Genomic DNA, 24,390 nt, shown 5'->3' with positions numbered 1-24,390 from the left:
ACAGCAACCCATCTAGTCCCCCTGAAAATGGAACCGTATATCTAGAACCTTTTGCTACACTTCTACAACCATGCTACCAATACATTTTCCTTTCTAATTCAGATAACGAAACAAGACAGATATTCACCCTTAAAATATCACTTTCAATCCAACAGTTGATACCCTGTTGAAAAAAAAAATCCTATGCTTACTTTATTTCTGGAAAGAAAAAATATATCATTTGTGCAGAAGATTTAATGATGGCTATTTTATTCAAAACAAATCAGCATGCAATATTACCTCCAAATTATTTTAAAACTGCTTAACATAGTAGAAGAAATGTCTGAATAATCAATCACTTAAAAATATAAAGCAAGTCTAACAAGATAAACATTATTACCTATAACAATGCACGTCCAAACATGCAAAATGGCAGATTCATTCAGTAACCCACTAAAACTCAAAGAAAAAACTCTCAACTATTCTAACAGCAATTTTCGGCCTCATTTACATAAGAATTGCCATACTGGGATAGACTGAAGGTTCATCAAGCCCAGTATCCTATTTCCAACAGTGGCCAACCCAGGTCCCACATACCTAGCTAGATCCCCAAGTAGTAAAACAGATTTTATGCTGCTCATCCTAGGAATAAGCAATGATTTCCCCAAACCATCTCAATAATGGCCTAAGGACTTCTCTTTTAGGAAATTTTTTATTTTTATTATTTATATCCTTTTACAATTTATAATAATAATAATAATTTATTTCTATGCCGCCATATCGGGGAGGTTCTAAGCGGCTCACAGCACATAAAATACATACAATTCCATAAAAAGTATCCTGGTAAAATACAACAAGGAGACAATACAAACATTTCAATAATGCATCAGATTAAAAAGCAGACCATGTAGATAAAAATTACGTATTACTAACAATAGCTCTGCAGTTCATTTTCTAATTCTATCAGCAATCTGGGATGTATACCATCCAGTCCAGGCGATTTGCTACTTTTCAATTTGTCAAATTGACCCATTACATCTTCCAGCATTACAGAGATTTGTTTGGGTTTCTCCGATTCATCAGAATTGAATACCATTTCTGGCACCAGTAACTACACCACACCTTCCTATGTGAAGACCGAAAAAAATAATTCATTTAATCTCTTCACTATGGCCTTGTCTTCCTGAGAGCCCCTTTTATCCCTCGGTTGTCTAGCGATCCAACCGATTCTCTTTCCAGCTTCTTGCTTTTAATATACCTAAAAAAGCTTTTACTGTGTGTTGTTTCCAGTGCAATCTTCTTTTCAAGGTCTCGATTTGCCTTCTTTATTAGCACCTTGCTTTTGACTCACCATTCTTTGTGCTGTTTAAAATTAATTTTCAGACAGATCCTTCTTTCACTTTCTGAAGGATTCACTTTTGGCTCTAAAAACTTCCTTCACCTCACTTGTTAACCATGCTAGCTACCGTTTGGTCTTCCTTCTTCCTTTTTTCAATACATGGAATATATCTAGTCTAGGCTGTACAAATTTTAGACTTTTGCATCTGCTCTTCTAAGTTTCTTCTTTTTTTTTTCTTCTTCACTATTCTCCTTTTGTTATCAGTCTCCTTTTTTTAAGTTAAATAAATGTTGTATTCTAAAATTTCCTGTGTAAACTTATTCCAGGGATTATGTCAAATCTGATAATGTTTTGATCACATATAACAGGGTTTTATACACCAAAATGGGGTTTTTGAAGACTGCCCTACATATGCATATGGAGGCATGCGTTCCTGAGGGGCAAGGCTGGACAAGGAGTGCTTTATGTATATGCTTTTAGAAATATGCAAAAGTATCCACACATATAAATATTTATACAGATTTGTATCAAGTACATTTTCAAGCCTGCAAGTAGCTCCCTCTATTAGCCAGTCACCCTGCTAATCATAACTACAGGATAATGAATTCTACAAACTACTTTTGAAAGTATGTGCATAAGTGATATCTATCTGGTTTGCAAAGTTTTCAGATGAACACCTTGTGAGATTATTGATATGCAGTTAAGTCATTATGCGTTGCCTTCGCAGGGATTTAACAGCGTCTGAAGTTTGCAGACGCCGTTGCTCTTGTTAATTTTCAACTTTGGGAGGAGGAAGCTTAGTCATTGTGGCTCCTCACTTGTTTTGGGCAAGTTCATTGGGACTAATTTGAAGATATCCCCTGCCTTACACGCTAAAGGATGTTTATTTCCTGCTCCTGAAGACATCACAAAATGGAGCTCTGTCGGGCAGTAAATGTGCCCTTTGGATTAAGATAAGTGCACTGGGATTTTTCACTGATATGGGGTCAAATGACTTGTGAGCAATGAAAAATATTTTGAATTAGCATAGGAAGAAAGAGGGGAGAAGACTTCATAGACTTCAACTAATTCAGAACGCCGCAGCTAAGCTTATTTTCGCAAAAGGCAAGTTCGACCACGTCTCTCCACTCCTGTCCAAGCTCCACTGGCTTCCAGTACACTCCAGAGTCCTCTTTAAATGTGCCTGCTTAGCCTTCAAGATTCTACACGGCATCCTTCCTCCCGTTATTCCACTCCTTTGGAACTCCTCTAACCCTAACTCCACCAGATCTTCCCAAAAACTGAAACTATCATTCCCTCCCCTTTAGAACCACAGAACTCTGGAACAACCTCTCATCCCCGCTCAGAAATTCAAACTCCCTCCAATTCTTCCGCAAACACCTGAAAACTTGGCTCTTTTCAAAAATCTAACATCTCCTGCTCTCTGGGACCCTTGTCCCTCTCTTTCTTCTTGTTCCTTTCCTATAACCCTTCATTGGCGTTCCTTTCTATCCTAACTCTGTAAACCGTGCCGAGCTCTACGCTTGTGAAGATGGCGCGGTATACAAACCTAAGGTTTAGTTTAGTTAGTTTGAAAAATTTAAAGAAAAAAAAAAGTGTGCGATTTTGTTATGTTATTTTCACTTTTGATTAGCACTATTTTTGCATATTGAGGAGACATAGGGCCTGTTTTACAAAGCTGTGCAGCAACAGCCCTGAAGCCCATAGAGATTTAAAAGCATTCGGGGCTGTAAACTCATGGCAGCTGCTAACACGGCTTTGTAAAACAGGCCCATAGTGATGTATGGGGCAAACTCATTGAGGTTTCATCGCTATTAATATACAAGTTGTCTGCCTGCGGGTTTACTGCTGTCATTCATTGAGTGCAGTTCCCCAGTACTGAGGTCTTCCTCTTCACTATAGTTAAGGTATTATTTTATTTTCTTCCCCCTCTTTTTATATTAAGTGTTTGAGCTTATTGGCTTTTTTCACTTTTCCATCTATTTTAATACATTTACCAATTGTTTAGGTATTTTGCAAAATAGGTTTTGGTAAATTTGAGTTAGGTTTAGGCTAACTACTATTGATACATTTAACCACTTAGGAGCCCTTTTACTAAAGCTTATAACACATTAATGGCTCATTAGGTATAGAAGTAGGAGGTGCAATATTTGATGTATGCAAGTGGTCTTCAACTCCAACCCTTTGCAGGGCCACATTTTGGATTTTGTAGGTACTTGGAGGGCCTCAGAAAAAATGGTTAATGTCTTATTAAAGAAATGACAATTTTGCATGAGGTAAAACTCTTTATAGTTTATAAATCTTTCCTTTTGGATAAGTTTTAATAATAATAATATTGTAATTTATAGCTACAGAGACATATGATCAAGAAACTGTTTTATTTTACTTTTGTGATTATGATAAACATACCGAAGGCCTCAAAATAGTACCTGGCGGGCCACGAGTTTGAGACCACTGGTGTATGTTGAGCTTTAATATAAGGGCTCTTAATGAAAAAGGATTGCATTGAGTGATATTTGGATCAATTTTAACATGCCTATATTAAATTTAAAATACACAGCGGTCATTCACTAGCAGCAGAGGAAGAATGTGGCGCAGTGGTTAAAGCTACAGTTTCAGCACACTGAGGTTGTGGGTTCAAACCCACGCTGCTCCTTGTGACCCTGGGCAAGTCACTTATTCTCCCCATTGCCCCAGGCAAATTAGATAAAATTGTCAACCTGCCAGGTCAGACAGGAAAAAAATGCTCCAGTATGTGAATAAATTCACGTAAACCGTTCTGAGCTCCCTTGGGAGAACGGTATAGAAAATTGAATGAATGAATAAATATATAAATAAATAAACAAACTTAATGGTTAGTGCAGCTGAGATCACAGAGAACTAGGTTCAATTCCCATTGTGAATCTGGGTAAGTCATTTAACCCTCCACTGCTCCAAGTACAAAACTTAGATTGTGAGCCCATCAAGCGGCATTATGGGGCAAAGATCTGGACCAATTGCTCACGCCTACTACTTATGGGGAATTTAGGAAACACCTAAAAACATATCTGTTCCTGAAGGCAACAATTTAGGCAACTAACCTGTACAATCCTACTCCACAATAACTGATCTCTAGCGCTGTGAATAACTAGCTTCTAACTTTGTTAATTCTACTTGATTTGTAACATCTTTTAACCATTGTAAACCGCAGAGAACTTCACGGTCCTGTTATTATTATTATTAGGGTCAGAAGTACCTGCATATAATGTGCACAGCACTGTGTACATTTGGTAGCGCTATAGAAATGATTAATAGTAGTACTTTTTTGTTTAATCATACACACACAAAAAAAACAATTGCAGAAAATGAGCTATTATCAAAATCACTACTAACCTGTCCTTAAGGTCATGTATGTTCAGGTCCATAAAACTATCAATAATCTACCAGACACATGGATTCAGTGTAAAATTAAATATGATGCAAAAAACAAAACTGGATAGTATATTTAGCACAGCCATACTCTAGCTTGGTTTACAAACTATTACTGCAATTAAGATTTTTTTTTAATATACAGAAATATATTTACTGTATAATATTTATCAAGAAAATCATCATACAAAAACATTATAGTGATACTTAAAGTGAAATAGGAGCAGAAAATTAATTTCAGTAACGTGTTGTACCTGAGTAGCATCTTTGCCCCTCTGCAGTTTCACTTTCCTAAACCCCTAATGGCTCCTATTAGGTATGGTTGCTGTTCAGGGTTAATAATAGCAATGAACCATTTTCATTCGAAACCACAAGACTGTCAGGTGACATATCAAGCGGTCTGAATTTAACTCAAACAAAAGACTCTCCATGCTGAAACAAAAACCTTAATCGTATCAAAAAGACCAGAAAAACAACCTGAAGGAAAAAGAAATTATTTGCCAAAGGCAAAACCTGTGCTTTTGTACAAGGATCCATCTATGCTCTTCAGCCTTGGAGCAGATAATTTGCCTTTTTCTTTTGTGACAAGAGTCCAGGATTTTTATACATGTAAATGCTGTCTGCATTCCGTTCGGTCCCTTCAAGCGTGCTCCTGCAGAGAAAACATGATCCATCTAATTCACCCAAAAGCCAAGTGCTGGTTTATCTGCTAGTGACGATTGTATGTTGGTCTAATCTGTCCTCGTCTAAGTGAATTCGATATGGATTCCGCCTCCTGACCAGGGTCCCTTGGCAACTGCAGCTATAGCAATGTTGCACCTCCAGAATCCAAAATTTGTCAGGCATTCAAACTGATCAAGTGAGGGAGAAAACAGAGAAGCCTCCTCTCAGGCTGCCTCATAAAATTCCCGGGAGCTGCCTATCCTCATATTCAGCCTTGCTGTCAAGACAAGCCAGACAAGTAGAAAAGCAGACACTTAATAGCAGGCTGCCAGTGCATGCCACCTGGATATGCAATGAATCTGCCAGCCAATCCCTAGCCTAACTCCTCTCCAATCCATGTACTGAGTATTCTGCTAATATAAATTAAATTGTGGAGATACTTCACACACATAACTGCTTTTATTTAATTCAGGACTTGATCAAGGATGAAATACCTCTGCTTCTTTGTGTTCTACAGTATTTTAAATTCTAAAGCATGGTTTCTAATGTTAGCATTGTAGATAAATTTAGAGAAACAAATCTTTACAAAGGGGTGTAGTATTCAATGCTATGCAAAGATCAGAAACAAACTTGACTAATACATCAAGAATGATGTCACAATGATATATATAAGTGGCACTAAACCAAGCATAACTTCTTAAGAACTTTACAACTGATAACAAGATGTTATAATTGTTCTTTCAGTAACCAAATTACTACAGGAAGGAAACTACTCCTCACATGGGCACGATAAACTCATACTACCATATCAGAGATGATCACTCATTACATTTATTCTTTGTTTTCCATTCACTTCAAAGGACACACTCACCCTGCCTTTATATCTTAAGCACTATATAAAGAGAGCGAGAGAGAGAGAACCCTTAGAAAAAAAAAGTACAAAACCAACAGTTATCTGGGTACTTCTATAATGGGACAAGCATAACATCAAAAAGGCAAAAAAGGGAAGTATAAAGTAAAAAGAAAAAATATTGGGGTGGGGTAAAAATAACCCATACATTTGTAGGGGGCAACAGGAGCTGAAAAACTGTTGGTCCAAATAAAATATCAAAATCCTGATATGACAGAAGCAAGAACTCTTGAAAATTTGCAATCTATATACCTTCATTTCCCTTGTTTTTGATTTTTAATATGAACCGCTCAGATTTATGATGGTGGAAAGTAAATCAAAAGGTGTAGTGTGACAGATTCAAACTTAGGGCCAGATTTACAAAGCTGTTTTTTTTCTCCCACTTATCACCCCCCCCCCCACACACACACACAGACACTGGAAGAAAAGCCTTAGTAATCTAATCTACCCCAAACCAAGTCTTCAGGCAGACCATTAAATTATATGAATTAACAATGTTCTCTTTAAAGTAAGAAACTAATCATAAAATAGAAGCCTTCTCCTTGACAATAATTCTTGTGCAATAATTATAATTAAATCCCCAACTTTTTATAATAAGCAAATATGAATTTCAAGGTTTGCCAGATGCTTACAGGGTACATACACACAGTAAACCTAATGAGTGACAAACAAAATATTTAGGATATAGTTTTGCCACTAAATATTTACTTTGTGAATTTACATCTCAGTCATACTGAAAGATGCTTTGCATCTTGCTTTGGGTGTGTTTATTTCAATTTTTACCAAAACATGCTGGCAAGTTTCATGCTAAATAAATACGAGACCATTAAAAACCATGCCAACACAACTTCTTAGATAAAACCAATATGTGCAGCATGTTTCACATGGTTATGCTACTGCATTGTAGAGTGTGGAACAAAGCTAATAAAGGGTTTCTTTTACTAAGCGCTTACTTATAAAGGCTTCCCGCAAGATATGCCGAGGCGTCCTATGGTAAAAACCCAATGTGCACAAGAAACCATGCACTAAAAAATTTCTATTTTTCTCAGAGAAGGTATGCATGGGGGGCAGAAAGTGGGCATAACAGCGCAAATCAGCCCAGCCTGACTTCGGTACCGGGAAAGATGATAGAGGCACTGATAAAAGACCACATCATTGATCACCTTGACGGACACAAACTGATGAGGACCAGCCAGCACAGCTTCAGAAAAGGACGATCTTGCTTGACGAACTCGCTGCACTTCTTCGAGGGGGTAAACAAGCAGACAGACAAGGAACTAAAAACCTGGCTCTTCTCTAACATGTAATTTCTTTTTTCCCTTACTTTTCCACTCAACTTATAAACTTATGTAAACCTTTTCCTACCCTTTCTCATTTTTAAGTTCTTGTAAACCGTGCTGAGCTCTACTTCCGTGGAGATGATGCGGTATATAAACTTAAGGTTTAGTTTAGTTTAGTTTAGAGACCCGGTCGACATTGTATATCTGGATTTTCAGAAGGCGTTCGACAAGGTTCCGCACGAACGACTACTTCGAAAAATTGAGAGCCATGGAATAGAGGGTGAAATACTCAGGTGGATTAAAAGCTGGCTAGCAGATAGGAAACAGAAAGTGGGGGTAAATGGACAATACTCAGACTGGAAGAATGTCACCAGTGGGGTGCCGCAGGGCTCGGTAGTTGGACCTGTGCTCTTCAACATATTCATAAACGATCTGGAAATGGGTACGACGAGTGGGGTGATTAAATTTGCAGACGATACGAAGCTATACAGAGTAGTGAGGACGCAGGGGGATTGTGAAGATCTGCAACGTGTCATAACCACGCTCGAGAAATGGGAAACGACATGGCAAATGAGGTTCAACGTGGATAAGTGTAAGGTAATGCATGTTGGTATCAAAAATCCCACACACGAATACAAGATGTCCGGGGCAGTACTAGGAGAGACCTCCCAGGAAAGAGACCTGGGAGTACTGGTCGACAAGTCAATGAGGCCATCTGCACAATGCGCAGCGGCAGCGAAAAGGGCGAACAGAATGCTAGGAATGATTAAGAAGGGGATCACGAACAGATCAGAGAGGGTTATCATGCCGCTGTACCGGGCTATAGTACACCCTTCACCTGGAATACTGCGTCCAGCACTGGTCGCCATACATGAAGAAGGACATGGTACTACTCGAAAGGGTCCAGAGAAGAGTGACTAAAATGGTTAAGGGATTGGGGGGAGTTGCTGTACGGTGAGAGATTAGAGAAGCTGGGCCTGTTCTCCCTTGAAAAGAGGAGACTGAGAGGAGACAAGATCGAAACATTCAAGATAATGAAGGGAATAGACTTAGTGGATAAAGACAGGTTGTTCACCCTCTCCAAGGTAGACAGAATGAGGGCACTCTCTTAAGTTAAAAGGGGATAGATTCCGTACGAACGTAAGGAAGTTCTTCTTCACCCAGAGAGTGGTGGAGAACTGGAATGCTCTCCCAGAGTCTGTTATAAGGGAAAACACGCTCCAGGGATTCAAGACAAGGTTGGATAAGTACTTGCTGAACCAGAACGAATGCAGGTAGGGCTGGTCTCGGTTAGGGCACAGGTCTTCGACCTGGAGGCCGCCGCATGAGCGGACTGCTGGGCACGATGGACCACTGGTCTGACCCAGCAGCGGCAATTCTTATGTTCTTATTACTGTGATCTGATTAGCACATGAGCCCTGTCTACAAAATGGGTGGCGATAAGCGCTCATGTGCTAATTTTTGGTAACAGACGCATGCTAATAGCAATATTAGCGCATGGCTATTAATTCAGAAAATGGAAAAAAAAAAAATCGACCATTTTCTGGCTGCAGTACAAACAGCCTTAGTGTGTCGTAAAAACCTGTAGTAGGGTGCATGCTAAGACCCCTTTTTACTTCAGCTTTGTAAAAAGACCCCAGAGTAAACAAAACCACAATTCACCAGCTAACGTTAACTACTTCAAGTTGTCTAGGTAGCAGAAAACAGAGCTGATCAAGCAACACATTTACACTGCACCATTTGGAAATCGATAACCGAGCGTTATTTCTTTTACAATTATTACTCAGTTCTATAATGCCACCAGATGAATAGAGTGTATAGTGCTGTATATAAGACACACTAATATTAAACTATAGGCATATTCCTTGTTTCTATGCTCCCAAATAGCCACCAAGCCTTATTAATTTGTGGGCCCCCAATGCTCCACCCTTAGCTGCTATGGCGACTCAGAATTCATTCCTTTAGGTCCAGAGATCATCTGCTGAGGAAGTTCATCACAGCAATCTCCATTCCTGCAGTGTGCGCAGATAAAAATCGCTGCCAGGTTTTTTGCCCGACTACAGTGCCACTGCTGCACACCTGGCTCCTCCTTACTTGCAGACATATGCTAATGCTATTGGACATCATGTGAACTGCCTTCCCTTGCACTAAGAGGAGAAACTGCTTCCAGATGAATAGCATTTGACCTAGGCAATGGCCTCCTCATTCCTCAAGACTTACATCGGTGTTAACTACCACCCATTTGGAGGGTCCAGGGAACTCCTTTCAGATGAGATGAGAGACAGTAAGAATGAAGTCAGACCTCAAACTCTTGGGACTTCATTTAAGAAATTTGTGTCCAAAAGCAAATCATTCCAATTGCATTGGGAGGCAGCTCAAACATTGCTGCACTGCTCAAAATTGGCTCCAGGGAGCCATCTTTTGCTGAAACTGCCTCCCCCATCATACATGGGGCAATAGAGCCTGGTGGCACTGCTTAAGCATGACACACAGTAACATCCCCACCACCTCCCACAGAAGAGCATTCCAGGTATCTATCACACTACCTGTGAAAAATTATTTCCTGGATGTTGGTTTTCTGTTTTCCCCCTTGGATCTTCATTAATTCTACAGTTTGTTCATTTATATATTTCAAGTTTTTAAATATGATACAGATAAACTTAAGCTTATCTTCCCTCTCCCTCCTCTTCTCCAGGTTACACATATTCAAATCTTCAAGTCTCTTCTCAGATTTCTTGTGGCAGACCTCATACCATTTTGATTGCTTTCCTCTGAACCACTTCTAGTCTATGTCTTCAGCAACATATGGCCTCCATTAACCAACAGCCAATTTGCTAAAACTTTAATAGATACAAATGATACACTGAAAGGACTGGCAGTATTTTCACCACAAGGTCTATAAATCATGATGTCATCAGCATAGACTCCAAACCTCAATGTCATCAACAAAGATGATAAATAATATGGCAGGTAATACTGAAGTTCTCCCCACCTCATATCAGATCAGATCAGAAGTATCCTTTCCAGCTATTACCAGTTGGGTCATCAGATAAATAAGATTAAAACCGTTACAGAATCTTGTCTTTTATATCAGTTATCTAGAAATGGTTTCAAATCACAAAGAAATAGAGTACTTCCCCACCCAATTACAGTCCTAGGGCTACAAATGAAGGGGGGGGAAAAAGGCTGTGTCCACAACCTGGGAGTATTTATGGATGAGTTCTCATTTATTTTATTTTATTTTTTTAATTCTTTATTCATTTTAAAACTGACAAACAAGTGATTAATATTAAAACATTACATTACTAAAAAAAATATACAGCACTTGACATTCTTATACATATAATCCATTAAAGTAGAAATTATAACCCTTTCCCCCCCACCCAACAATTCTTCAATGAAAATTTTCATAATACATATAGAAATCCAATCACTAAATAAAAATATTAATCATCCAATTTCCTCCCCTCTCCCCAATAAAATACATGTATTCATCAGAAAGGAAAACGATGTTCATTCATTACAACAATTCTCTAATGGCCCCCAGATCTTTAATGCCCAAGTATCAGCAATCGAGAAGTAACCTTGACTGGTTTATATTAGATGGTTGTATCCTTACCTGCCTTTCATGGCTTCCAGTCAACTGTGTACAACTAATATTGTTCAAACTGGATTACTACAGTAAAATACAGTAGCACATACTATGATAAAATCTAGTTCCTAGGATCTTGCTTTGCCACTACCAAAAGCCTTGCATTAGTGGCCAATATAATTTAAATTGCTGTGCTTGATCTTTAAATAGGTTCATAGAATTTAGTTCTTTGAGTGGTTTGTTAGTTGAGTACGGCCCACAGAAGACACTGTATTCATCGCAAGGTTACGTGACACCTTTGTCAAGTGTGATAAATTTTGAACATAAATTTAGACCTGCTTGTATTCACCAAGGTCCAAAATTATGGAATTGGTTTCAATTAGCTCTCGGTGAGGAAACCTTGCATACAACTTGTAGGAAACATTTTATAAAACTTGACTTTGTGTAATTAATAGGAATTAGTGAATGTTTGGTAATATGAGAGAGAATTTAAAAACTTGCATTTTTATATTACGTTTATAAATGGGGGTTTTTCCCATGCTCTACTTTGAGGCTCCATGGCTGAGACTAAGGGCTCCTTTTATCAAGCCGCGCTAGCGGGGTTAACGCACGCAACTTTTCATCACGTGCTAACCCCCGCACTGGCTAAAAACTACCACCTGCTCAAGAGGAGGCAGTAGCGGCTAGCGCAGCCGGCGGTTTAACGCACGCTATTATGCGTGTTAAATCGCTAGCGTGGCTTGATAAAAGGAGCCCTAAGTTTACTGGTGATTAATATTCTTGGTTTTTTTATTACAATGGTTAAAGTTGTTTTGATTTGTTATATTGGTGAAAGCACTATTTCTATTTTATGAAGTTGTAGAAAATAAACATTTTCGGCCTCTTTTACAAAGCCGTGCTAGCGGCTGCGGTGTGCTAACGGCCCCGAAGCCCATAGAGATTTAAAGGGCTTCGAGGCTGTTGCTGCGCGGCTTTGTAAAAGAGGCTGTTTAAGGTTTTTTTTAAAAAACCCACAAAATTAAATGCTTGTAACCATTGGTACAGAATTTTTTTGCACCAGTGTCAAATGCTGCAGAATAGTCTAAAATCACAGTTTCTTCCACATCTTCTACCAAAGGTCAACCATTGAGACTAAAGTCTCTAAAACCATATAGATGGCTCATGGAAAATATTCTTTTAGCTGCAAATACATAGCTTATTCCAATATTTTTAGCTAAAAAAAGATAAGATAGAAAAGCACAAAATTGTTAGCTTATCACCTCCCTGCTTTAAGACTGGATGAAATGCTGCCTGTTTTAAATAGTAGGGCATAAGACCCTCGTTATCTCCATATTTCCTTGAGCCGAAGAACCACTTTGTAGCCTTGGAAGTAGAAAAGGAGATACCAAAGTGACAAGATCAGCAAACCAAAGTGGTTGGTGACTCCCTCCTTAGGAGTAAATGCATTCATCTGCTGGCAAGGCATGTTCCAGAAATGCCATTAAGGGATAGGGTACCTTTGAAGATAGGCTACTGAGGATGGCTTTAAGTTAGGACAAAAAAGAACAGTGAAGATGACCAATGGTGCTAAAATTGTTTATTTTATTCTAGGTGATAAGTTGTTCCCAAAATACTTAAGTCAACAGTAGTCTCGGGTAAACTCTTCTGAAACATGCACGTATGACTATTTTTTTTTTTTTTTAAATCTATTTAAACATCAGTGTCAGGAGATTTCTGGCAAGCTCTTGGCCAAAACACATACATGTCCAGTTGCCCAGAATAAAATAAACAATTTTAAAAACATTAGTCATCTTCACTGTTCTTCTTTCCTGTCCTAGCATTTCTGTAAAGGTGTTTCTCTTCTGTCTTGTGTCAGTTAATCAGGGATGAGTGGAAAAAGCCTTCAGGTAGGCAAAATTTAAAACATTTTTAGAGAAACAGGAAAGAACAATATCTGGAAAGTGGTATAAACCAGTGTTCTTCAACCTTTTGACACCTATGGGCCAGAGGAAATAAAATAATTTTTTTGTGAACCGGCACCTGTCCGCGGACCAGCAGTTGAAGAACACTGGGCTAAATCGTGCCCATCTCCACCCAATCTCCGCCCCAGACCCCGCCCCCATAACAGTACTAATTATAACACCATTTTTCCATTCATTTTTCATATATATATCCACATATATATATATATATATATACACACACACACACAATATAATTGTATTAACAACACATAATGGTTAACCACAAAATTAAAATACACAAAGCACACTGAATGCTTTTCAACATTCATTCCTACCAGAAAACAAATAACCCCATGCAAATGCAGGACCAAAAACTAAAAGTACCAATATTTACAAACAAACCCTAAGATGCAAGACTCTGCAAGCAGTAGAACCCCAGAGGAAAACAAACAAATGCATTTCTCCCTAACAGACAGCAGATACAAATCAATCACTAAAAAAAAAAAAAAAAAAAAGCATTCCCCCTACCATTGTCGTCTCTCTCCCTCCATGCTGTGCCTTGCCTTCTGGCCTGCCCCCCTCTCCCCCCCCCCCCGGTGTTATCTTTGGGCTGGTCCACGGTGCGATCAACGCAACGTCTTCGGGCCGGCTCCCTGAGTGCTGCATTCCACAAAGTTGTGGGCAGCGGCTCCTCGCGCGCGTCCCACACCTCATTTGGAAGCCTTCCCTATGACATTGCGACATCAGAGAGAAGGCTTCTGGTTCAGGCACAGGCTGTGCTTAGGAGCCTTTTCCCACTGCTTTGTGCACTGCAGCACTCAGGGAACTGGCCCGAAGATGCCGCGTTGATCGCACCATGGACCAGCGGCATTAACACTGTCTTCTGCCCTGTGGGCCAACACCGGTCCACAGACCGGCGATTGAAGAACACTGGTATAAATTAATGTTCATAATATGAAGGAAAAACTCTCTAGATTATGATCAAGCACAAAAGTATGTATTGGAGAAAGAATTTGATACATAGTTCATTTAGTGTCAAGTTTCTAGTTGCAATCTACTATAAATAAAGACATGAGACACTAAACAACTCTACATAATACCAACTGGTACTGCAAAACAACAGGGCATTTCTATCCAAGCAAACTAAACAGCTATTTCATTGTGTGTACTGAGTGCTCACATCAACGTCACCCTAAAGCTGAAACAAGTATAAAATCTCTCTGCCAAATAACTGAATATCACTTACTGCAGCATTAAAAAATAAAAAAAAATCAATTCCACCACAAGGAAATGCAAAATCATTTCCAGTCACAACTAGAGGTCTGCACGGGAATGGGGATCGTGGGAATCCCCCCCTAATCCACGGGACTCCCACAGGGACCCCCCTCTAGCCAACAGGACTCCCACGGGGATGGAAGGCTTTGGAAGCAGGGTTCGTCTATATAATATAACGGACACGTCAGCCTTAGTAAAAGAGGGGGTTTATAAGTAATTACCTGAACAGAAAACAAAAAAAGGGTTCCACCAATGAGATTCTACAAGAAAAACAGCAAAAGAAACTGTGGAATTGATGATCCTGTCAGAAGTAATTGTTGCTTTTTATGGGGACATGCGGGGATGGAGGTAATTCCTTGTGGGGATGGGTGGGGACGGAGAGGATCCTGGTGGGGACAGAGAGGATTCTGGTGGGGATGGGTGGGGACGGAGAGGATCCTGGCAGAGACGGGCGGGGATGGGTGGGATTTCTGTCCCTGTGCAACTCTCTAGTCACAACTGACAAATAACACCTTTTTATCCTTCCCAAATGATTTCCACCTTGCTTAGAAGTCCTTTGTCACAAGTTAACTCAAAAATATATTCTATGTAACTCAGAATATACTTTGATAAGTTGCATTATATACCAGAAAGGTCCAGTGATCAGTGACTAAATAGCTTTTCTGTCTCATGTGACTAGCTAGTTATCTGTTGATTCATTTAGTCATGAGACACCAATTGGACACAAGCAAATAAGGATACAAGCCCTAACTTCAAAAGGTATGGCAAGGCCTGTTCTGCCAGTTTCAGTATGAACAAAACACAGAAGGGAAGTAAATGTCTATAAATGAAAATCCACACGTCTTCCTTAAGTTTCATGCCAATTCTTGTGGTAATTCACTTACCATTTCAGTCCTTTCCTTCACTGGGATTTAAATCTCTACAAATTAACAGGCTAAATCAGAACTTCAGGCATATCAAAAAATACAACAAAACATACAAAATTCCTTCCTCAAAGATAAAAGCAGTATAATATAAAAAGATCTTTTTGTAAAAAAAAAGCAGTATCGAAATGTACCATGAATAGAACTTGGAAAACATTTTTCAGAGATGGTTGGTTGTATTTTCTGGTATGTAATCAATTTACTCTTATTTCAAAGACTGCCTTGGCTATTATCACTTTGCCTGTGTTCATTTACATTTGAAATGCTTCTTTTAAGTCCCTTTTTATATAACTTTGAGCATGTTGCACATTATTCTCCTACTGATTTTAATTTCATAACTTTGAGCATGTTGCACATTATTCTCCTACTGATTTTAATTTCATTGAATATATACTTTTACATATAAGAGTATATACAGTATGTACACATTCCACAGCTTGTTCACACTATGTATGTTTATGTGATGAATATCAAATAAAAAATTATAAAATGTAATTGTTCAGATATATTGATTTGAATAAATATGTTACAATGTGGCCTAGCATTGCTCGAAACATGGTCACGTTGGTTTTTTGATGATAAGGGCACTTTTCCGAGACCAGTTTGGGCAATCTACACAACCTTTCTAGTACTATTCTGTTTGTGGATCACATCAGCCTCCTGTTTTACTCTCTGCCTCCATTCTCACATTTCTACACTTACAGGGAAATTCTATAACCAGCGCCTAAAAATATGCCCTGACGATGCCTAAGTTAATTGAAAAAACACCATCAGAAATGGCAAAAAACCAGCAGTGTTAAAACACCTACCAATGCCTAAATAAAAAGGTGGCTGGCTTTAGGCCGTGGGATGCCAAAGTAGGCTTGGCCAACACTGGAAGTGGCATTAGGTGGGCTAAAGAAACTATTCAAGGCAAGATAGGCAGCTGAAATGTAGGCCCGGAAAACCCTGGCCTACATTTCAGCCGCCTATCCTAAAGTCAGGCTGCAGCAGCCATAAGCTGATCACGGCAGGGGATGTTATCCCCCATCAGCTAAACTGTCTGTGCTCCCTGAAGCTGTGGCATATTTCAGTTTTTGGAGCTTTTCGTTTTTTGGAATGGTAATGTTAAGTCAGAAAAAGACTAACCATAAGACCATAAAATTGCCTCCAAACTGCTATTAACAGAGATAAAACGCTTTTTTTTCTGCTTCTCACTGCATCTCTTGTTGCCATTTGCATTGATTTCAGCATGTGTTATGTTGGAGAAATTGACTACTTCCAGTATGTGCCAAATTTTGATTTTGGGAGCTTTTTGGTTTTCAGAATTTTGGATAAAGGCTCTTGTACCTGTTCTGCTACAAACACAGCATCACAACTGTTGTAAACTAGCACTTCCTGGGGAGTGGTGGTGGTGGGGAAAAAAATCAGTGAGACTTGATGCTGGTCTGGAGTGTGGTGGTTAGCAGAAGGCTGGTCCATTAGACAGTATTCTGGCCCTGCTGGCTCTTGACCTCCTTTTCAAAAACAACCAGACTGACCCAATACCAGCTGGCTGGCAACCCTACAAATAGAAGATGGTAGAACAATTCAAGGAAACATGAGAAGCACAGAGAAAAGTTGCAAAGAGAAAGTCAAAGAACAACTAGGATCTGTGGCACTGCAAAAGGAAGCAAACTGGGCAGACCATGTGCTTTCTGATCCTTATCTGCGGTCATCCCTGCTTTATTTAACCTTTGCAGGTTAAACTGGTTCTGTTTTTTCTTTAAAGTTAATCCAATGGTGTTATAGGCTTTACAGACGAAATATGCATCAGAACAAACAAGGACCAAAACATAAGAGACAAAGTAAAAATAAAATAAACACACAAGGAATGCAGACAAAACTATTTTTATACAAATATGATTGATTTATTTATTCAATTTTTTTAGCCCGTCCTCCCAAAGGAGCCCAGAACGGGTTACAAAGTACATCCATAATAATCAAGACAGAACAGAGATGACAATTTACATAAATTACAATATAGACATGACAATAATTAATAATATACCGGTAGACATGACAATAAAACATATGCACTAAGTAGCATCTGGTGAGATTAAGTGGCGTAGGTGTGTTGACTGAGTGGCATTTCTGGGTGAATGACTAAGGCTAAGGGTTAGTAAAGAGGAAGGTTCCTTCCTGAAGTTCCAGAGTCCATCTAGTGATCTGACAGATGAGGAGATGGTGTGCCAAAGTTTGGGTATGAAATGTGAGTAGGAGCGTTTGCGGGCTGTTTCAGTTTTGAGGGAGCGGCCAGGAGGTACAGTCAATCGTTTTTCTCCTTGGGACCTCAGTGGCCACTTTGGGAAGTAGATTTGTAGTTTAGTTTTCATGTAGTACGGAATCGTTTCATGGAAGATTTTGAAAGCGAGGACCAGGGCTTTGAAGGTGCAGCGTTTTTGAATGGGCAGCCAGTGTATGGAAGCTCATGCAGGGGTAACATGGTCGCGGATGCCTAGGTTTTTCAGAAGGCGGATTGAGCGTTTTGGTAGGCAGGCCCACTAGTAGAGTGTTACAATAATCTACGCATGATGGTACAAAAGCGTAAAGTAGTTAGGCAAATTTGGGTTCTGAGAAGTATGCACGGATGGTTTTTAGCTGGCAGAGGTAGTAGAAGGAGGATGATACTAGTTTGGATACATGATCTGTCATTGATAAGTTAGAGTCAAGAGTTACTCCTAGGCTTCGGACGTTGTCTTTGGGTATAAGGGTGTTTGTGGCCCAGGAAAAGGACGGACAGGGGTATACGCATATTTCGTGGATCCAGAGAAGTTCTGTCTTGAATTCATTTAACTTGTTCCGGTCATCCAGGTCTTTATTTCAGTTAAACAATATTGGAAGCCAATCAGGAAGTGGCATGGGGCGAGGCTTGAGATCGCAAACATCACTCCTGCCCTACATAGTGTGATTGGAAGAAGGCAGTCGGCAGCTGTCCAGGAGGTATTTAAGGGGGGGGAGATGATGTATAGGCCGATTTACGCTTTAAAACTCTTACATATGCTGCGGCTAGTAACATGGGGCGGCTTATCTAAGAGTTTTAAAACGTAATTCAGCATTTCCTGTGGTCTATACTTGGGGAAATACGGTATTCAAATTCACTTTTAACTGTAGGAAATGAGGTTAAAAAGTCCTCTTAGTTTTAGTCCTTTTCTTGGACAGTTTCAAAAGCACAAAATAAGTACAGAAAATTGAGGAAAGGAGTCATGCATAAACTAAAAATACATATTTAATAGAACCTGAAGACTACAAACTATTTAAGCCTTTTACATTTTTATGTGCAACCTTCCAGTTTAAAAAGAAAAAAAGGTAGTCATTTCCAGAAACTGAAGTCACTTTAAAATATGATATAAGGCCTGTTCTCCTTAGTCAATTAAAAAGCAAGTGTCATGGAAAGTTGATACACACTTTCAAAAGTCATTTTGAATCTAAGTTAAAACGTATTTAAATTTTCCTCTCTTCTTCATTTCTAGCTTGCAGATTGCCAGTGGTGATGAGAATCAAATGGCTACAAGGGGATAAAGGAGGGGGAATAAAGTAATAGCAGTTGGTAACAGTGCCTAGCCAGGACAGGTCAAGAACAGCAACTCTAGTTGGAGAAAAGCCCTAAAACCAGTCTCTCTCTCAGACTGTAGGATTCTGAACCCCACAAGTTGGCAGAGTGGGGTCATACTGAGATCATATGTTCCTGCTTGCTAATTCACTTCTTGGATATATCTTTGCTCCTCTTTGCCTCCGAGAAAATGGCCCAAGTCCCCATGTCAACGAAAAGTATTTTCCAGAAGCCTTCTATATTTAATGAAGGGCTTCAGTCAAAGGGCATTTTACTACGCTGTGATAGAAGTCATATAGGTGGGTGGGGTGTCAGGTAGAGAGTGGGCATAATGTAGATGCACTAACTGGTTAACGTAGGAGCTTTTACCTCCTAACAAAGCAGGTGTCAGTAAGTGCTCCCATATGGCCTTTAATGGAAAAATTTTAAATTAGGGATTTTTTAAGGCTGCAGTAAAAATGGCCTTAGTGCACACTAAGGGCTATTTTTACTGCAGCTTAGTAAAAGAATCCATTAGTAACACTTAGATTCATGAATTTTATTTGTACACCTGTGTCATAGGGTTTAATGTTGCCTATCAGTCCATCTAGTGGGCATAATCTCAGGTCTTCATAAGCCTCTGGACAAGGTTTCATTTCCTTCTCAAATTCTGATTTTGTGCTTTAACTGATAAAACCCCTTTTGCAAAAAAAAATAATAATAATAATAAACATAGGTGCTTATTGGATAAACACCAGAAAACCATCACTTAATGTAGTGCTCTTTCATTCTTCCTCTGGCTTGTCTTGCATGCTCCATTCAGTTTAGTGCCATTTTCTGCATCACTTAAGTGACACAAACATACATATTTGATTCCACTAGAAAAGGTATTATGCAATAGTACCTGGGAGTCATAAAAACCACCAATGCACTGATTTTTATTCCTTCAAAAGAATCCACTAGCTAGTTTGAAAATAAACACCAAAAAATAAAACTAAGGATAGCCTGAACTACCATCAAAACCTTCATGCAATGACATCAACCTGTGTGTGTGTGTGGGGGGGGGGGGGGGGAGGGAATCAATGGTTGCTTCTTTTTTTTTTTTTTTTAAGGCAAACACTTATCTGGGGAGAGGAGAAGCACTAAAACAGGGGTGTCAATCCAGGTGGGTTTTCAGGATTTCCCCAATGAATATGCATGAGATCTATTTGCATGCACTGCTTTCATTGTATGCTAATAGATCTCATGCATATTCATTGGGGAAATCCTGAAAATGAAAACCTGACTGGACTGCGGCCCTAGAGGAGGGACTTTGACAGCCCTGTTCTAAAATAAAAATAAATTTGACACTTGCTATCTCGGATGTAAAAAGAACAAGCTTATGAAGCTGATACAGTGAATTTTATTCACTGAACTAAGCACTCTTTCTGCTTCTATATTTAAGAACAAATGACTAACCAAACCAAGGGACTGTCCCTTCTGATGGAAACCCTGATGTCTGAATCACTTCTGCTAGGTAATCACAGTGACTCGTGTACATGCTAACATTTCTTTCAAGTTATTTTCTGTTATGAATCAAAAGCATGCACAATCCTGGGCTCTGACACTGTTTAATGTCACGTAAGAATTATGGTGAACTAAATCTGCACAAAATTAATCCCAAGTAACAAGCTGGAAATGATTTCCAGTTTAACTGACAAAACCCAGGACAGAAGCAGCTGTACATCACCTCGACTGACACATTCCTATCCTGGAGTGACAGTGTTACAGACTATGCCTGAACTGCTTTCTGCCAGTTTTGCACAAGGTCAGAGTCACTTTATGAACAACATGTGTTCCTGCAGACTTTCTACAAATGCAGCAGAATACAGTACAGTAGGCAGATGGGAGAAGTCTTGTATGAATTTGGGATAGAACTTTATATTATAACTCATTTCAAACCCTTTCTTTTACAAAATTAATAATCCATACACATGCATAAGAGGATAAGACAAGTCACCATAAGAAATTAATCCACATTTTATACAGTATCTGTTGATCACACATGCATTCCATGATTTACAGTATACACTCTGCAAATACAAATTTTCTAAATTTGTTAATATGTAAAACAGGAATCTCTGCTGGCATTCTCCATGTAATACCATTCAGGCTTTAAAGATCCAGCTCACAATTCTCTGCTATTACTAGGTATGTATTTTACATGAGAAGATGATATTCAATGTCAATAAAGGCAAACTCCTCCCTATCTAGGAATAGCCTGGAATTAGATCCAATTCATGAGTCACGCTCTCCCAAAAATTCTCCACCACCCTCAAAACAAAAAACAGGAGGTAGCAAATGTCCTTAGAACATATTTGCCATGCTTCTTTTTGAAATAGTGCATTATGTTGGTGGTGTCTCAGTGGTATGATATGAAAAGAAGTCCACCAATACTACTCATAACACTTTGAATAGTACTCAAATAAAGTTTACTGGTATTTTACTGGTAAAGACCCTCCTCTTCAACTAAAGGTCTCCCTCAGTCTACACCCCCCCTTAAACCCCACCTCTCTCTTCTCTCCCCTATTTAACTTCTCCTAAATTTCAGTATAGTCCTCTCTTAGTCTGTACTCTGATAAATTGTCTATACTCTGAAAAATTGTCTGTAGCCTGATAAATACTGCTCAATCTTGTATGTCCAAGCATCTAAACCTATTGCACATTTATTTGCCTAACTACTTCTACTGTGTATGTTTACTTGTAGACCGTTCTGAGCTACTGGGAGAACGGGATATAAATCTAAATAAATAAATAAATAAATAAATAAATAAATAAAATAAATTTTTTAAATCTCATAAACCAGTAAAAAGAAGTCCAAACTGGTCTATACCTTGAGATGAAATGGCAATAAAATAAGGTACAAAGAATGAGAATATAAACCGGGGGGGGGGGGGGGGAAAAGGTTGACAAATATAAACTGAACTCTTGTCAGTCTCACAAACTTACTGTGGGAACTCACGCCACTCTTGCCCAGGCTCACCACTGGATCAGCAGAGCTTAAGGTAGGCCCTGGGATAGGCCTGAAATTCATCTATGTCTATTTTATCATTCCCTCTGTGAGAAATTCCCTAACCCCTATTTGTCTGGTTTGTCCGTCTTAATTAGATTGTAAGCTCTGTTAAGCAGGGATTATCTCTTACATGTTTACTGTACAGCGCTCTGTACGTCTAGCAGCGCTATAGAAATAAGTAGTAGTAGTAGTAGAAACATAACATAATAAATTATTTCTATACTGCATAACCAGTAAGTTCAATGCAGTTAACAAATATTAAAAAAATAATACAGGTTAGAAAGATTTGATTAGTTAGTAAACAAATGTGTCAATTGCTTTTGAAAATGACGATAAGACACAGCACCGAAAAGTAACCTTTGCTGAATTTGACGATTTTTCAACGTGCGTTTTTTTCAATGTGGCACAACGGGTGCAGGTGGAAGCCCTATGATCTGGACCCAGGCACTGTAAACACCAGTTGTGCGGGTCGGTCAGAGAAATGGGCCGTGCGCACCGCTGGCACTTCTTGAACCCTGGCTGAGGGGGCATGAAAGTAAAAACGGCTTCTGCCAAATCGAGGGCCGAGGCCTCGATGATGGCAACAGGCCCCACCGGGGCGAACCCGAGAGAAAAAAAGAAAGGGGTTGTTTTTTTTTTTGAGAAAAAAAGAATGAAATAAAAAGAAAAGAAGGAAGATTTACTTCCTCAAAAGATTTTCGCGAGCGGGAAGGCGAGAAAAAGTATTTTTCAACAGCCGTCTTCTTAGCTCCGCGGAAACTAAGAAACTGGGGACCGCACCTCCGTCGGGCGGGAAGGCACTCGCGCGTGCGCGGTGCGGCCTGCTAGAACTTTCCAAGTTCTTAGAGTGCAATCACTCTAAAATTGTCCGTACCGGGGCTCCGTCGGTGCCGTCACCCCCATCAGTCAAGAATATGCTGCCTGCTTGTCCTGGGATAATATTTCTATACTACATAACCAGTAAGTTCAATGCAGTTAACAAATATTAAAAAAATAATACAGGTTAGAAAGATTTGATTAGTTAGTAAACAAATGTCTCAATTGATTTTGAAAATGACAATAAGACACAGAGAGTAACAGAGGTTTCAGACAGCTGCCTGATAGGTAAACAAACACTGACGGTATTTTTTATAACAGCCTTTGATAGATGGAAAATTAAAGAGACTTTGTGAACTATGTGGACACTTAAGGCTAGATTCACTAAACCTTCCAACTGTGTCCCGACGATCGCAAAACCAGTTTTACTGTTCTGGAGATTGCAACTTCAAAAAGATATAAACAAAGAATCAGTCTACAACAATAGTTCTCAGGCATATTTGTTGGGGAGGGGGTGGGTGGGAGAAGGAACTTACAAACTACTTTCGTGCAGTTATGCATACTTTTATCTGAACACCAAGTTTTGAATTCTGGACCCTAAATGTCGATTTAAACTTCTCAAGTGTTTCCCAAATTCAAGCTCAAGTTGAGTTCCAATCAGGTACACAAGAGATTTCCAACTGAAATGGGCCCAGGATCTAAGGTTTATTTACAAAGAAACAGAAAATGAGAAGATAAAAGACTATCCATCCTGACTACTTAAGCTCTACAGTCCCCTTCATGTCCCTTAAAGATCCATTGTGCATGTCGCTGCCACCCTTAGATTACTCTGAAGTCTATCCACTTTTCACCTTCATCATATGCTTTCTTGTTCCAGAGCTTCCTTTCCTCTGGAGAGGCCCAACTCCTGCATATTTATGCACTCAATGTACAATATTTAAACCAAATATCTTTATGTGTACTTTGGAGGAAAGACCAAGAGAATGGAAACTGATAGAAACATTCAAGTTTGTACTCATGTGCTTTACGACAAGCCACTGATCATTTTAGTAGCCACTCTCTAAACCAGAGGTTCTCAACTTTTAGTCAGGTTTTCAGGATACCCACAATGAGTATGCAAAAGAAAAATTTGCATGTACTACCTCCATGTATTTAAACCTCTTTCATGTATATACGTTGTGGGTATCCTGAAAACCTGATTGGCTAAGTGTGTCCTGATGACTCGGTTGAGAACCCCTGCTCTAGAATGATTCCATGTTCCTACCTTTTTGAATGTGCAATCTCCAGAACTGTACATAGTACTCCAAATGAGGATGCATCTTCCTTTTCCTATTGGTCATTCATTGTTTTGTGTATCCTTTTGACTTAGTACAATATACATGATGATCTTACTGTATCCAATATTCACTTAAAATAAACATTACAATAACCAAAATACATAGTCACCTGGGCACTCTGCAATATTACATTTCAGGGAAAGGAGAGAGAATTTGTCAACAAACAGCTTAACAAAGAAAGTGTACACAATGAATCTGATTTACCAAGGCTTCTTTCTTATTCAGTGATTACAGGAAATAGGCTTAAGAAAATTAGGATCTGCATCTGCACACTCAGGAGCTGATGCACTAAGCTTGGGTTAGATCTACAAGTTAACAGCTTA

At 39.2% G+C, this 24,390-nt stretch overlaps 1 protein-coding gene across 4 annotated transcripts in view; it reads right to left on the bottom strand.

The window, feature by feature from the left end:
• Positions 1-24,390, bottom strand: part of FNIP1 (folliculin interacting protein 1) — a 110,306-nt gene that overhangs the window by 82,733 nt on the left and 3,183 nt on the right. Inside the window, exon 1 of one of the 4 annotated variants that reach the window (XM_033926963.1) lies at positions 4,981-5,399. The exons of the other annotated variants lie outside the window; for them this stretch is intronic. Coding sequence (XP_033782854.1) covers positions 4,981-4,991 — 11 coding nt within the window. The 5' untranslated portion in view covers positions 4,992-5,399. Of the gene's footprint in view, positions 1-4,980; positions 5,400-24,390 lie in introns of those variants that run through there. 4 annotated transcript variants of the gene reach the window in all.

Source organism: Geotrypetes seraphini, chromosome 18 (genome assembly GCF_902459505.1).
Source record: "Geotrypetes seraphini chromosome 18, aGeoSer1.1, whole genome shotgun sequence".
Lineage (NCBI taxonomy): Eukaryota > Metazoa > Chordata > Amphibia > Gymnophiona > Dermophiidae > Geotrypetes > Geotrypetes seraphini.
Note: the sequence above shows the minus strand (reverse complement) of the source record. Positions and strands in the feature narration are given on the sequence as shown.